This window comes from Falco naumanni, chromosome 6 (genome assembly GCF_017639655.2).
Source record: "Falco naumanni isolate bFalNau1 chromosome 6, bFalNau1.pat, whole genome shotgun sequence".
NCBI classification, from domain to species: domain Eukaryota; kingdom Metazoa; phylum Chordata; class Aves; order Falconiformes; family Falconidae; genus Falco; species Falco naumanni.
In genome coordinates, this window is record NC_054059.1 from 74,266,704 (window position 1) to 74,282,968 (window position 16,265).

Genomic DNA, 16,265 nt, shown 5'->3' on the forward strand with positions numbered 1-16,265 from the left:
AGGCTGAGCTGGATGTGGCCCGGGCTGAACTTCTTCCCTGCTCCCAGATGGCTTCTTACCTCTCCTCATTGCACTCCAAACTCCTGACACGATGTTTAAATGTATATAATCCTCAACCTCTATGTTCCTGGTGTTTTGAGGCTGAAGTGTAGGCACTCCGTGTTTTGGAAGGCTATTAGATACCCTTGATCAGCACTGGATTAAAACTGTTCCGAGACATTTCATTTCTCTGGATGAGTAACATCTCTGTTCATCACAGCCCAGCTCTGTCCTTCTTCATCACCCCCTGCTTTTTCCTGAATGCCATCCCACCAGATCTGAGCTTCACCCAGCCCTGCTGCACCGCACAGCCGTGACACAGCTCTTGGTCACCAGCCACCGAGTTACAGCTCCCAAGGACCCTCATAACCGCAGGTGGTGATTCACACAAATTCTCCTCTCTGGCCTTCACAGATGCAGTTCTGACCCCCTCTTCTCTATTCTTTTTTTTCCCCAGTGAATCAGTTGCATGTCAAAAGGCAATTTTGGAGTAGCCCAAGCCAATCATGAATTTGGACAGAATTTGCTACTTAATTTTAAGCGAAATGAAAATAACAAAAACTTAGGAATCACTTCTCCATATTGCTCAAGCCATATTGCTAGTGAGCATTATGTGGACGTTTAGTCTCCTGTTGAAGTTGTTTCATCTAACACACTTAGATATGCTCTTTAAATCAGAACGGTTCTATAGCTTGGCAATTAATTTACCAGAACGGTGATGTGGAAAGGACCTCTGGAGGTCTCCAGCCCACCCCTCTCCTCAAGGGGGGTCAGATGGATGAGACAGCAGACATTTCCCTAAACTGTTCTTCAGAAGTGTACTGCTGTACTGTGTAACCTGGTCTGAAATGGACCCACAGAACTTAACAAACCTCTAGACCTACCGTTTCCACCACGCATCTAAAACCTCCACTGCTGGGAACCGAAGCTGGTGCTTCTCCTCCCCACTCCCCAGCTGGACACCGAGTCCCTTCACCGCTCCCCAGCCCACAGGGACTGCTGTAAGAGCTCTGCCAAAGCCAAAGACTCTCCTCTGGAAAGTCAAACTGTCCCTACCATCAGCTGCTTCTGGACATGCAACGCGTCTACAGCCTTCTGGGCATCTGCTGTCTGAAAGCCAAGAGAGCTCACCAGATGGAAGCCACCACTGCCTGCCCTGGCCCAGACACAGCGCTGCCGTTGCCACAAACCCCAGCCACATTGCCACTGCCCGTTCTGTGGGCTGCTGGCCGGTTTGCGTTCAGCTCCTCACCCACCACAACCCCCAACTTCCCAGCAACAGGCCTGTCCAGCTGGCCATTCTCCACTTCTTACTCATGCGTTTTATTTTATTGTCTGTCACTTGAAGCTGTCTCTACTCGCTCCATCTCACCGACCTACAGGACCGCTACGAACCAGAGGCTGGCCCTCTGGTCCATCTCTGCCATGGTGTTACTCCAACACGTCTCTGTGCTGCTCCCCGTTTCACCATGCACGCGGCGGGGCTGTACACCCAGTAACGCTGCACTGGGAATGGACCCTGCGGGATCCCACCTGCCACGTGCTCCTTCCCTGGTAGGAAAATATTGATGTTGCCTTTCTCCCACGGCAATTTTTCAACCGGCGTTGCACCCACGTAACAGCAGTTTCAACCAGTCCACATTTACCTAGTTGATTTATGTAAACACCAGATGGGATAGTGTCAAAAGCTTTATGAGTCAATACATTTTAAATTAGTGCTTCCCCCTCCTTCGCGAGGCCACCCACCCAGGCAGAACCACCCGATGCCCATTCTTTGACAGGATTTGTTCTCCACATAGATATGTCAGCTGTTTTTATTCCCTACCCTTCTATGTGGGTATAGACTGATTGTTTTATAATGCGTTCAGGAATCTGGAGGTAACCCTTCAACTTTCAGGCACGTATTTCAGCAAAAATACTTCTTTATATATCCTGAGAGCAGAGAAAAGCAATGTTTAAAACCTGAAGTCTGGGGAAAAAAGAAGCCCAAACCTTTACAACCTGAAGTCTGGGGAAAAAAGAACCCCAAACCTTTAAAACCTGAAGTCTGGGGAAAAAAGAACCCCAAACCTTTACAACCTGAAGTCTGGGGAAAAAAGAACCCCAAACCTTTACAACCTGAAGTCTGGGGAAAAAAGAACCCCAAACCTTTAAAACCTGAAGTCTTGGAAAGTTCATTGTTGAAAAGATGTCTTTAGAAAGCTACTTTCCATTTATCCTGCACTGATATCTACATCTTCCAGGAAAATCTTTAGACATCTCCCAGAATCACAGCTGGCCCTTAACATGGCTCAAATTCAGAGAGTGGTCAAGCACACAGCTGAGGGCTTGGTTTGTTCTGCTTTAAAAAAAAAAAAAAAAAGAATAATATGTCCCTGGTATAGAAACTCAGAACTATAGGACTAAACTATCATCACAGAATCTTTTCGTTTTCAAAAGATGGTATCAAGGACCAAATACCACCTCCTCCCCCTGAAGTTAGCCACATGCTGTAACTGCATTCCTCCAAGCGGTATTAAAGCGTCATTTTGTAGTACATCTCCCACGCTTTTCATGTAATGGCAGCCACCATATGCAAAACCAGCTTACACCATGCAAAGCAACAGTCAAAAGACAGCAAGAACTAATGTTAATCATGCTCCTGAGGAAGAAGGGAAGCAGTATTAAGTGGGAAGAGAAAAATGCGGTCAGAGTCTCCACAGAGCTGCAGGACACTCCTCCTCGCCCTGGCTCTCAGGGGTGATGGCTGGAGGTTTGGGTTTGGGTGCTCAGTCAAGCCTGGGGCTTGGACACGTAACTGCACGTCAGCAAGAAGGGGGTCTGGGATGTTCCTTGGCTCCTGTCCCACTTCTTACACACCAAGACTTGGCTCTGCAGCTTTATAAGCAACTCCATAAATTACTATTTAAATGGTGCTTTTGGTGTCTTAAATTGATTTCTGTTCTGAAAATCTACTAGGAAAGCCAAGTATAACAGACAATTTATTTTAAATCCTCTCATTTACAGCAAGAAATCCCTGCAAATTTCTATATGCTGGCTCACAACTTTGTAAATCTTTACAAAATTGCATGCTGCCGCTCTGGCTACTGAGAAGGGAAAGAGCCTTTGGAAGAGCTGCCAGGACATAACCTAGAGGGGTCTCTTGTTTTCTGTCACATTATTTTCCCCTGCAATTGATCTCAATAGATGTTAAGGTCAGAAAGGATAATTACCACCATTCTCTGAGTAATACAGAGGCTGACATTCAGCACAGTAATTTCTGAATCAAAGCCGTGCCTCTGACTGACCTGCAGCACTCTGCTCGGAGAGCGCTGTAGTCTGGCTTAAAGGTTTAAAGTCAGGGGGAAGCCACCACGCTCCTTGAACGCTCTAAACCACCTTTTGATTTCTTCAGACCCCTACCTCCAGCTACCACAGGCAGGAAAGACAATGTGGCACATATCCAAGCTGAAAATCACCCAGTACAATTATACAGGGAAATGTAATGCAGCCCAACAGCACGCAGGATGGACATCATTAAAACAGAGACCACGGGGGAAAAACCTCATCTTGTAGCACTTGAATTTAAAGCAGATACAGGACAGGGAGGAATGAAGAGCCAGGAAAGTGGCTGCAAAAGGACAGCAGTGATAAAAACTGTTTGAGTATGTATGTGACTGTAAGTTACTTTAAAAAAAAAAGCCAAAAAAACTTAATCGAGAAACTTACACCAAACATGCGGAAGAACAAGTGTAAAACCAGATGGCTTGACAAAACCAAAAGTTTTGGCATCAGTGTCACTAGCAGGTTGAGAGGGGGGATCCTTCCCCTCTGCCCAGCCCTGGAGAGGCCACCCCAGGAGCGCTGGCTCAGTGCTGGGCTCCCCAGCCCAAGTGGGGCACGGCCAGGCTGGAGAGGGTCCAGCGAGGGGCCACCAAGATGCTGTGGGACTGGAGCCCCTCTGCTCTGGGGCAAGGCTGCGGGAGCTGGGACTGCTCAGCCTGGCGCAGGGCAGGCTCAGGGGTTGGATCCGTGTCCATAAACACCTGCGGGAGGGTGCCGAGGGGACGCAGGCAGCTCTGCCAGCGGTGCCCAGTGCCAGGACCGGAGGCGACGGGCACAGGATCAGAAATTCCATCTGAATACAAGAATTTATTTTTACTCTTGAGGGTGGTCAAACACAAGTTGCCCAGAGAGGCTGTAGAGTCTCCAGCCTTGGAGACATTAAAAACCCAACTGGACGTGGTCCTGGGCAGCCTCTTCCAGCTGGGCCTGCTTGAGCAGGGGTTGGACCAGCTAATCTCAAGAGCTGATCTTCCAACCTCAACAAATCTGTGATTTCTGAGACTTTGTAATATCAACACAGAGATGAACTAGGCTGACAAGTCTCACAGCAGACAAAGATCAGGTAGCTAGGAAAAAAAAAGTGTAGGGAACATGGACTGAAAAAGAGCTGAAGAAGAAACCGTTTGATTACGTTGAGAAAAGTGATGGAGAGCAAATCCAGCTCTGCAGAGTGCAGTGCTCCAGATCTGCTGTGCCTGCAGGCTGCTGCTGATGGCCAGTCTTGCTCCCCATTCCCTTCCCTTCTGGCATGGTGTTTTTATCACCACTGCTCTGCTGGACCCAACAGTCCCGTGACAGCAGCTGGACTGTGATGAAGTTATTGGAAAATCCATCATGGACCAGACAGAGGAAGAACAGGAACGAATGGCAATACTACTTGAGCGGCAGCATGTAGGATAAACTGAAGCAGCAGCACTACTGGAGGAAGAACTACAGAAGGCGTGAAAGTAAGTTGATGTGAGAAGTGGTGCAAAGGTAGACCAAAGCTCTCAGGACAGGGATCGGTTAGAAGACACCATCACAGCAGCAGCAGCATTAAGCACCATGTTCTTGCCTGCAGGCCCCGTGTCCCCTGCTCCTGCCCAGCAGTCCCATGAGGCACTGGCTGGCTGCAGGGTGACCCTGCCGAGCGTGGTACCCACGTGGTACCCACGTGCCCTCCGAGCTCTTCATTAGCTCCAGACTGTCTGTAGGCAGACAGCAGGAGAGAAACATCTTTCTCATCTAGGTTCCAAACCCAAGATTTCTATTTTATTCACGTACTTTCCTCGTGATCTTGAACCTTATAGCCACTTAAAAGTAGCGTATAAATGTCCCAACGATTCCTTTTGCAGATGCTACCTAATCATTTTTGCCTCCCAATCAAACTCTCCACACTCTCACCAAACGCATCTTCCTCGACCCACATCCCACAGACTCACAACTGCACCCAGAGGATCTTAAATCACAGGTTAAAAATAAACACCTATAGGTACCTAGACATCAGTTTAAATGACAAGTACGGAAACACAGGCTTTTCCATTTGGAATTGTCGGACTGATTGGTTACGCTGACCCTCGCCCTCCCCCCTAGCTGTCCTGTTCTCTTCCATCTTGTCGTAAAGTGCTGCCATATCTTCACTGAGCAACGCTGCATGTCAGATGGGACCCCCCTCGTCTCTAGACAAAGAGATCTTTTTATCCCCTTTCCAGAAAGAAAGTCTATTTTGGTATTATGTAGGTATGTATAGGGTATTATGGGATGCATTATAAAGCGTGGCACAGACATGCCCGACCGCCCTGGCTACATCTGTAACAGCAATCCAGACAGGGCCAGCTGCCACAATCCACCCAGGCTCCTGCTGTTGAACTGTCCTCCTCAAAACCTTTTTGTGGCTGAAACTATGGCTAAAATGAATTGAGGATCTCTCGAGGTCACGTAGGTCTCAGAAGCAGAATGTAAGAAAATGAATGTACTCCACCTTTGTCAAAGAAAAGCACCAGGGTGGACAATAACTGTGGTTTCAGTCACTTTCAGGTGGAATTGGTGACTGGACAGCTAGAAGGACATGTCAGAGAGATGAATGTGGACACGGGAACAAAGGAGAGAAAAGGCACATTGGAAATTGTCAGAAGATAAAGTAAGCTAGCCAAGCAAATAAAAATCACTCTGCGTTACAGAACTTAAGCCAAGGGACAGTGTCAATGATATAGGTGTGACACACATCAATGCGGAGCTGAAGGCAGAAGAAAGCTTCTGGAAGTCTGATCAAAAAGCTGGAAACTACCCAGTTGTGTGTACATTTGAAATCCCAGAGAAGAACAGAACTCAAGGGAGGTAATCAATGGTACCGGAGACAGCAAAGTTAAATGAGGACAAACAAAAACAAAGGCAGGAAGAGTATGAGGGACTAGGAAGCGCAAATACTCAGTGATCCTAGGAGCATAAGACTGAGAAAAAAAAATCCAAGTTAGAGTTAGTGGAAATAAAAGTTCTCAGACAGGGAAAAAAGAAGCCTTTTGAATATTGTCTAGGCAGGTGACTCATATCCCTTTCAACTTCAGTTCTTAATGTGCAAATACTTTTCTTTTTAGCCTGTAAGAACACTCTTCACCTGACCAAATGCAAAGACTGTAGTCCTCACGCTTCTCAGAAATGAGAAAAAAAAGAAGGCAATACTTTGTTGTATTAAAGGTAGCAAATATGGTGACTGCTTTTATAGGCTAGGTTGTGGGAAAGGAATTCTATTTTAACGACTGTTCTCAGTCCAAGGGAGACACTTTTGCCTCCCTGAACACACATTACTGGAGGCTTCTCAATATGAGCGAGCTGTCTGCACTCCCTTTATGGTCAGTGTGAAAGAAAACAGGCATTGCTAGACTGTTCTCATGTTGAACTGGACATCTAAATCAGTTCTGCTCTACAACGCTCCAGAACCGTTTATTAGTCCACATAAACTCCGCAGGGAGCCCAGTGCAGCTAGCTTAGGAGGAAAGGTCTTCGCTGTAGACAGTCAAGCAGTTTTGATGATTGCCACGCTTACACGTTTATAGGGCCCATAATGGCACCACAGACCTATACAAGCCTTTTAGGAACAAGCTGAGAATGATCCATCCATCTTTTCACACCGTATATACACCAACAAGACTGAAATACAATGCATTTAAATTCTAACATGGATCTGCAATGTAAAAGACGCTGTGAAACCTACAGACTGGCGATGACGCAGAAGGATACTTAAAGAGGTAAGTACACGTCGTTAAACCTAATTGAGGACAGACTGTCTTTGGGAACAGAATTACTGAAAGAAGAACAGTGCACATTGACCACAACAGAAGGAAAAAAAATATATTCCTGAAGCAATCTAAAATAAATTAGCTAAAACAAATAACGCTTAATGGGCTTGGCCTCATCTTACAGAAGAGACATAATCGTCTCCATTTATTTAGAAAGGCTTGTTGGCTGTAAAGATCAGAGAAATACTGTGTTTTGTTGTGTCATAGGTAACAAATGCAGGCAAGGTTGCACTAAAATTTACCCTTTGTAAATGTCTCAATAAATGTACAGAATATCTGTCTCCCACATCTGATACAACACTAACAAATGTAAACACGCCATTGAATCAATAGGCTTTTTTTTTCATTTGGAAACACGCTCTGAAAGATGAAAAATGTCAAGATTGTAATGTTACATGCATAAATGAGAAAAAAGTCCACAGCTGAGCGTGGCCATGGCTACACTTCTGTTCCCAGAACTCTGCGCCTACTAGAAAAAACTTTATCTGACCTCATTCTGTCTACAGCATTTTAGGGACGACAGAAAGCTCCCTGCCTCGTGCAAAACACAGTTATTGAAATGGTGGGATTTGGAGTTCATCGCCCCTCTGGATATTTTCCCACTGAAAGCAGAGGATGAGGAGGCTGGAAACAACTGAGGCCCCTCTGAGAGATGTGCATGGACTGAAGAGCAGCACTGACGAGAGCTCCTTTGGTTTCTTTGGTTTTCACTTTCTAGTTCACCAAAAAAGTGAGCTCAGGCATAAAAATCCTGTTCTTTCAGCTCAGTCTTATTCCCAACAAGACAGTTGTCAAAGGGAGGTTATTTTCATGTTTTTAACAGCAGGAAACGACAAAAAGAGGTTTCCATCCTGGCCTGCCACTGAATGCTGGTGTTCACTGCGCCCTGAAAGAGCCAGAAGCTCCGCAGCACAGCTGGCCTCCACCCTGTCTTCTGGGACCCCTTATGCGATGGATGGATGCAATCATCACAAGAATCAAAGAATCACAGAGTGGGTTGGGTGGGAAGGGACCTTAAAGACCATCCAGTTCCCACCCCCCACCACGGGCAGGGACCCCTCCCCCCAGCCCAGGCTGCCCCCAGCCCTGTCCAGCCTGGCCTTGAGCCCTGCCAGGGATGGGGCACCCACAGCTGCTCTGGGCAGCCTGGGCCAGCGCCTCGCCGCCCTCACAGGGAAGAATTTCTTCCTCATCTCTCATCTCCATCTCCCCTCTCTCAGGTAAAGCCATTCCCCCGTGTGCCATCGCCACCTGCCCTTGCCCAAAGCCCCTCCCCAGCTTTCTTGCCGGCCCCTTTAGGCACTGGCAGGTGCTCTAAGGTCTCCCCGCAGCCTTCTCCTCCCCAGGCTGAGCCACCCCAGCTCTCCCAGCCTGTCCCCACAGCAGAGCTGCTCCAGCCCCTGAGCATCTCCCTGGCCTCCTCTGGCCCCGCTCCAGCAGCTCCGTGTCTCTCCTGTGCTGGGGACCCCAGAGCCGGACGCAGCGCTGCAGGGGGTCTCATCAGAGTGGAGCAGAGGGGCAGAGCTCCCTCACTGACCTGCTGGCCACAGCCTTTCTTCCCTAGGGAGACCCCGGACCATGGACTGCCTACCCTGCCTCCAGGAGCCAAATCGATGCCTCAGTTTCTTGAGGCTGGAGCTGCCGAGCACAAGCCAGAGATGTCGCTCGTTCTCACACAGCAAGAGTTTCTGGTTTCAGCCTCTCTTCCACGGGTGACAAAGTACTTTCTGGATGCAGACTGGCTCCACATTTTTTTGTGGAGGTCAGTGTGGAGGAGCCGTGGCCCAGAGCCAAGCTCTGTGCTAGCTCTGGCCTCAGGGAAGCCCAGGGACGAAGCCGAAAACCTGTGTGTCTTCCAGAGAGACCCAAGCTCCCCGCATGTGCATCTGTGACGAACAGGTTAAAAGTGGAATGGGGCCGTTTTTCACAAATAATTTAGTGCAATCCACAGTCATGACTAAATTCATTCTCTTATTAAAAACATTGCTAGGAAGCACATGAAAAAGGCTTTTTGAATGATATATGTTAATCAGTACGGACTTCCACCGAGGCTCTGCGTTAGCTGCATTGACCCAGACAGCTGTATCTAGCTGTACCTATATTTACAGGACCCCCCTGTGAACAGCACTTTCCTAATAGCACCTGTATTAAATTAGAAAATTGCAGAAGCGGTTCCCTTCTTCAACAAAATCATGTACAGGTATCCATTTAGTATTCCTTCCAACTTTGCCTTCACAGAAATTGATCCATATTTGCTCCATCTTTGGGGGGAAAAAAGGCAAAGCAAACCAAAAAACCTTACTCTTGGATTAGTTTACTGGTGGAAGCTGGAATACATTAGCGTGAAGGAACAAAGTTTGATGAAGGTATAAACAAATGTTAAATACTCTTCAGAATGGAAAAGACTTAGGCAGGACACTACCTTTCACTCATACTATAATATCACTATCACCAAAATCAAATCTATTTCTAGCAAATGCTATTGTGCTTTGCTGATGCCCTTTCATTCTTTTTCAGCACTGAGGACGTTCAAAGATGAGTTGAGCCCTACCCTTCTTGTTCACAGGATTAATTTGGTGTCCACAAACAGACCGGCAAACATGTAACTTCTAACATTTTCATCCATCATTTATTCCTAGTGTATAAAACATAGTCAGTTTTAGGAACAAATTCAGCTTTCAAAAAGAAGCCAAGCCAAGCCACTGAAATCTGGCCAGTATAAACAGCTTCAGCACGTTAAAACGTGGATCTGACCTCCATTTGGCTCACACAAAGCAACCGCAGTGAGCCTGCTATCTTTATTTCATGCCGCCAAGATGTGACAGTGCCTCCAGCTAGGGAAATGAGGCCCTTCATTTTAGGCAGTGATGATCTTTTACATCATGGATTAACCTAGAGCAATACTAGCTGTAATAAATCTTGGGGAAAACACTGTAATCAGATGTATGTGAACTGACAAAATAGAAATGTAAGAAATTTTCAAAGGGGGGAAAACCCCATTTCTCCTGCCTTACTTCACTCTACTATTAACTGCTGACACCTGTACATTTTCCAGGTTTAGAGAAATGGACGATTCAAAGACAACAGAAACGTGCTCCTATGCCCCTGGCAAACTAGATGATAGACGAACCAGTAATGCCTCGACATATTCAGTGACTCAGTCGCCGCACTCAAAGTCTCAAACCACTCGGCAATGTTATACCGAATGTGGATGGGCATGTGCCAAGGCAAACACAGGGTCTCCTTCAAGCTGAGGCAAGAGCTGAGTGTTTCTGCTTCCATGCTTACTGCTAAACCCACAGGCTCCATCACCACCCAGCTCGGCTGGCTGCATGCAGAGGTCACGCAGAAGTTAGTGGACGCTGAAATCCCCTTCTGTGCAAGGCTAACACCCCCACTGCTACGGGATGCATTTCCACACATAAATATTGGTAGCCTAGCAATCAAATCACACCTCCACCTTCCTTAACAAACTAGACAGATAAACCTCCTTTACCATAACAGTTCCAGCTTTTAGATATTTCTATAGCCCTCTTTTAATTACTTTTGCAGTGTTGCCATAGTCTTTTTGAAAGATGGATACTTGACCACAGCCACAGTTTTAGCAGTATCAAGTCAAACGTGGCAAGCAGCATTTCTTTGGTATGTGGACACAGCCTGACTATGATAATCCATGCTACTTTGGAAGTGCTTTTCAGTGCAGTACAACTCAGTAATGCCAGCAGGCGAGCCTTGCAGAGACAGAAACAGCTTGGATCATACAAATGCCGTAATCTGAAATGGCTTTCACTGATCACTCCTTGCAGAGCCGCAGCTGAACAGAGAAGCGTTGATCAAGACCTATATCCCTCATTACGATGTGATTAAAACCAAACCAACCCCAATCAGACCTGGAAAGGTGGGCGCGGCCACCATGACCAGATATTCTGCAAAGAGCAAAGGCACTAAGCAGAGTGTGAATGGCAATACCTTTCGAGACGTGTGTTTGGGTCTCACTGAGAGCCCCAGGGCTTGCTGGGTGGCTATGGAGAAGATGCCTTCGGCAAGCCAAGAGCTCAGGGAGCTGGAATGATGGAGGCAAACCTAACTACCTGAACCTGAGGCAGCCTGTCCATTCCCCCCAGGTCCAGGACAAGATAAATACTCCATTCCTGCTTTGGAACAAGCAAGTATAGAGAGAAGAAGCCTCCTCCCCTGAGCTCTTGCAGAATCTGCTAGATGAAGTAACCTTCCGTAACAGAATTCTGGAAGGGGGATCCATGAAGAGGGATGAGCCAGGATGTGGGTAAGAAGCAGGGGCTGGTATGGGTATGGTGATCACAGATGATGACACCTACCATGTATTTGCTGCCCTCAAGTTCTCACGATGCCCAGCTAAATACGATGCTTGAAAGTAAGATGATTTCTGGCTTTCTAAAGATCGGTTCTGGCCTGGTCTAGTGCCATTCCACACTTGTGCGAATGTCTTGCCTCTCAGGAAGAGCAAACTGTAGACAAAGGATGACACAATGCTCGTTTTGCAGAATCAGGTTTCTTGGTGTTTCTTTGTTGTTTGTTTATTCCTATTTCTTTTCTTAGCCTTTGCTGGGGATGGTATCGGTAAAGTGTATGTGCTGTAGAGGTCTTCATCCTGAGTTACCTAAGTGTAGCCTTTCAATTGCTGAGGGGACGGCTCATTTATCAGAGTACAGGAAAGTTCTGTGCTTTTAAACGGGAAGTCACCTATAGTTACTTGCATGAATTTCAAAATACGAGCTGCTTGCAATCAGCTGGTATGTTGTTTGGTAGTAACTGTGAGCAAGGATCGTCCCCAAAGGCTCGAGTAGCTTATCCTGATTGTTTTTGTTACCGCCCAGTCTTTTTTGATGATCTCACTCAGCTCCCTTCTAGACGTATGAGGCCTGAGTTAGCAAATGATAACTGATTCTCACAAGGAACTTTTTAAGCAAGTCTTGGCAGTTGGCAATTTCAGGGTGCGGAGAGGCACTGTACACTGTATGTCCAAACAGGTCTGATTTCTCGAAGTTTTTATTTCTGAATTATCTTTGGTCTACCTGATCTTGTCTTGGACCACAGACAGCAATGGAGACCTTGCTCATTTATAAATACAAAACTGCTCCAAGCCAAAGGGTGCTTCTGATTCTAAAGCCCTGTTGCTGATTCCATCGTGTCCTTGTTAGTCAAAATACTGTTGAAAAGCTATTTATGTTTCCTTTGGTTGCTGCAGTTTCGATATCCAGTATTTCTGGGATTCTGGTGATCAAATCCAGATCTATGCATGTCCTTGCCCACATCAGAGAAGAAAAGGGCTTCTTTACTTGCGCGTCTTTGGGACAGTCTCTGCTCACAGGAGGTATGTGGATCCCTACAATTCACACAAGCAGAAGAATACGGGACTGGAACGACAAAGTGGGCTCAGATTTGACTATTAGGTGCAGTTCTGGCTATCCCACATCAAAAATAAATGTTGAAAGAAGAAGAGTACCGGTAAGGACAATGAGTGTGGTCCGAGTTACAGATCACCTTCTGTGCAAGGAAGAATTAGGTAAACAAGGACTCCTAGGTGAGAAGCGGGTGGGATACAAACAACCTTCAATGGCATGAAGAAGGCAAATAGGTGAACGTCACAATAAAAAAGGAAGGGTTTTCTTAACAGGTCATAACTGAACTGCAGAAGTCACTTGTGGATCTGAGATTTATGAAGCAGTGGTCTCTATATATACGGCAAATCAGGAAGTAAACTGATGAGTGCTGCAAGATGGGAGCAAGTACAAAAACCCAGAGCAAAACTTGACTTACTGACTTACTGGTTACGATCTTACCAAAGCATCTGCTACTTGTCATCATGGGTGACAGGATACAGTACCAGCATGAAATTCTTGTACCCTTAAACTCCTGATAATGTAGAGGTCTTGTCATAGTTTAATTAGTGTTTACCTTCAATATTACTTTAACTACTAGTACCTACTTATCTTAAGCTGTTGATTTTCTTTCCCTTCATTATCCCATACACAAATGCTGTTCCACTATTCCTTACCTCAACAGTGTACTGTGAGGTCGATGTGGCCGAGAAAACAAGTGGAAGGGTCAGGTGGTAATAGCCAGCCCTTAGTGCCCGATATGGTATTTTCTGAGCATCTTCTGTGGTGTCCCCCCTTCTCATATGAAGGGAATTGGTAGGCTAGGCTCTGCCCACAGAGGAACAGAAACACAGCTGGCAGATGATGATGTGAAAGACGTACCTTGAGTGAGTTACTGCACGTTAACATGAAAAAAAACCACCCAAACCCAGCATTTTCTTAGGTAAAATGTACTTTAGGATCAATACTGCTGCTTAGCAATAAAGCCAACACTGGTATTTTCTCATTTGCTTTTTTGCATTTTCACATTTCTCATTTTAGTAATGAAGTATTTGCTCCTGTGTGCTCGAACCAAATCAGCAACTGAAAGCATTATCTCTGGAGGATTGCTTCACCTCCTCCAACAGAGCCCATTCTCCAGAACATTCAGCTTATATTTTGGACGAGTTTGTCTCCTGGTATTTTGCAAAGCAAGAAACACAGAGATACCTGCTGTGGATAATCTTGACTCAAGTTTCACTGTCCTCGTCTTCCAGATCAGATATGATTTTTATAGACAACACAGTAGACATGATCTGAGAAAGAAATAAATCTCTAACTGGAAAGAAGCAGAGGAATGAGCAGTTCCTGGGAACTACACTGCTCCATGAGACCAAAAGGCACTGTCACCCCCACCGACCAGCACAGAAATGCATCACATACAGGGGAAGGTGCAATGCTGGTGAGCCAGAACAGGACAGGGCTCGCCCTACCAGACAGGTGAGACGGGCTGTGGAATTAAGAGATTTTTTTTAAATGTGAATTTTCCAGTTTGGATTAAGAAAAGGGGAGAAGTTGGTTAAACAAATAAGTAGAAACTAAGCAACTAGGTGATCACTGCCCACTGTCGCTCCCAGGTCAGAACTGACAGAGGGCTGTACCATTCCGCTCTGTAAAACCTTGTGCACAAGAGGATGAAGAGGCTGCAGGAGAACCGGGCAGGCATTGCTACTCAGGAGATGTTTCAAGCTTGCAGGCACAGAGGACATGTGTGCCTAAAGCAGGATCTTCTCCAACGGAGACCTGAAGACTACTGCTGCCTGCACTACAGCAAACAAACTTGGACCGCAAACAGAGGCTAAAAGCAGAGACAATTCAAAAGACCTTGCCTGCAAGGTTGTTTGCGACTCAATAAACGAGATGATGTTATGGGTCATGCTGCTTAAGGACTGCCTCCATGCACACTCTGTAAAGCACTTTTGGTTTGGGGAATTGTCTGCTCTGTCAGCCTCTTTGCTTCTACTTCAGCAAGAGGCGTATTTCATAGAACCACGGAACAGCCCAGGCTGGAAGGGACTTCACAAGAGCATCTGGTCCAGCCTTTTGCAGGAAAGGGAGCCTAGGTAAGGTTATCCAACACCTTGTCCAACTGCATCTTGAAAACCTCCAGTGATGAGGATTCTACCACAACCCGTATTTGACGTCATCCAAGTCACACAGTGTATCACACGTTGTGTAGCGCTTGTAGACACCACGCAGAATGATTTACAGACAGTTTTGGAAATAATTTTAACGTAGCCAGTTCAAACCTGCACACATAACTGACTTACTTTGTCAAGGAAAGTGGAAGGGAAGTACATGAACCTTTGCTTAGTTCTGTTTGAAGGACTGCTGCTGAAAGTGAGGGATCTGGCTTGCCTCTTGAGTGCCACCTTGCCACTACAGCAGTGACAGTTCAGTTTCTCGTTCTCTGCAGGGAGCATTTATTCATTCACAGCTTTGGACAAGCAAAGTCTCCAGTGAACCACTTGCTGTTCTCCCTAACATATCTTAACAAGAAAGAAAAGTGCAAATACACGATTCAGCTAGTTTTTTGCATGTTTACATCCACTCATGCAATAATTTACATATATACAACTAAGTAAATGCAAACCCAAATTCAACTCAAACCTAAATGCCTCTAGTAGAGATGGGCAACTTGAAAGAACTTTGGCAGCTTAGGTGTGTTTGGCATGGAGAAGAACCATTAACAACAGCAGCACGGTCTACTCATTACGTGAGATGTCTCCAGCAGAACAGAATAATCCTTTGTCAAGCAGAGAATCCTATGAGACAACAAGACCAGCCTTTCTCAGAACAGCTCTAGAAGTAACACTCTATTTAAAAAGAAAAACAAACATCTCTTTAGCGCTCTTCAGGTATTTCTCCAGCCACACTCATGTAATAACATCTATTCAAATAAACGAGAATCACTCTTCAGAGAGAACAAAATGAAGCACTGAAAAAAAATTCCTTACATTATGAATGCTGCATACATCCTTTGAAGTGGCAGTGTTATTTGAAATATATCAGAAGAGTCCTAGTGATACAAAATCCATACTCTGCCATTTCTTTACTTCTCACTGAAAAAAATAACCAATATTGCAAGGCACGCATACCTTTTTGTTGGTGTAGGTGCTCCAGACGACATGTGGGTCACCATGGTGTCATTCATGTTACTCAGAGGCCGTGGAGGACTAAAACAGAAATATTTATTCCAGTTAGTGATTTAAAAAAAAAACCCAAAAAACAAACCAAAAAGGAAACAAACCCAACACTTGGGAAAAGGATGCGACTGTGCTCTGTGACGTCGTGTGAAAGAGCAGCAGCAGAAATGGCTTTGCACAAAGCTACTCAAAGAGCTTGGTCTGCTCCAGTCTAACTGCTTTTCATAATTCATGTGTTACACTAAAATGAAGAGAAAACTAACATTTGTGATTACATAGCTGACCTTTGGCATTGTCCGGTAGTTTAAGCAAACGTAGGAACCACTCAAAATTAGGGCAATTATTTGAAATGTTTAAAGAAATTAAGCAAAGACTTATTAGAACAACCAATCATTTCAACAACCACATACACCATCTGTTCAGGTTTTATTTTAATAGGTTAAAAGTAATTGGAAAAAAAAATTGGTAAGAGCCTTGTGTTCCTTACTGCCCTATTGAACGCAACCATGGACTGACGCTCCCGTTATTTGCGTTTTGAGACCCTTAAACTCCCAGTGCTACGCTGCTGTGGCCACCCAGGC

At 45.7% G+C, this 16,265-nt stretch overlaps 1 protein-coding gene across 19 annotated transcripts in view; it reads right to left on the minus strand.

Moving 5' to 3' along the window:
• Positions 1-16,265, minus strand: part of DTNB (dystrobrevin beta) — a 214,985-nt gene that overhangs the window by 98,482 nt on the left and 100,238 nt on the right. For all 19 annotated transcript variants that reach the window (XM_040597624.1, XM_040597623.1, XM_040597611.1 and 16 more), the window contains one exon: positions 15,637-15,714. In XM_040597624.1, the coding sequence (XP_040453558.1) occupies positions 15,637-15,714 (78 nt within the window). The remainder of the gene's footprint in view (positions 1-15,636; positions 15,715-16,265) is intronic.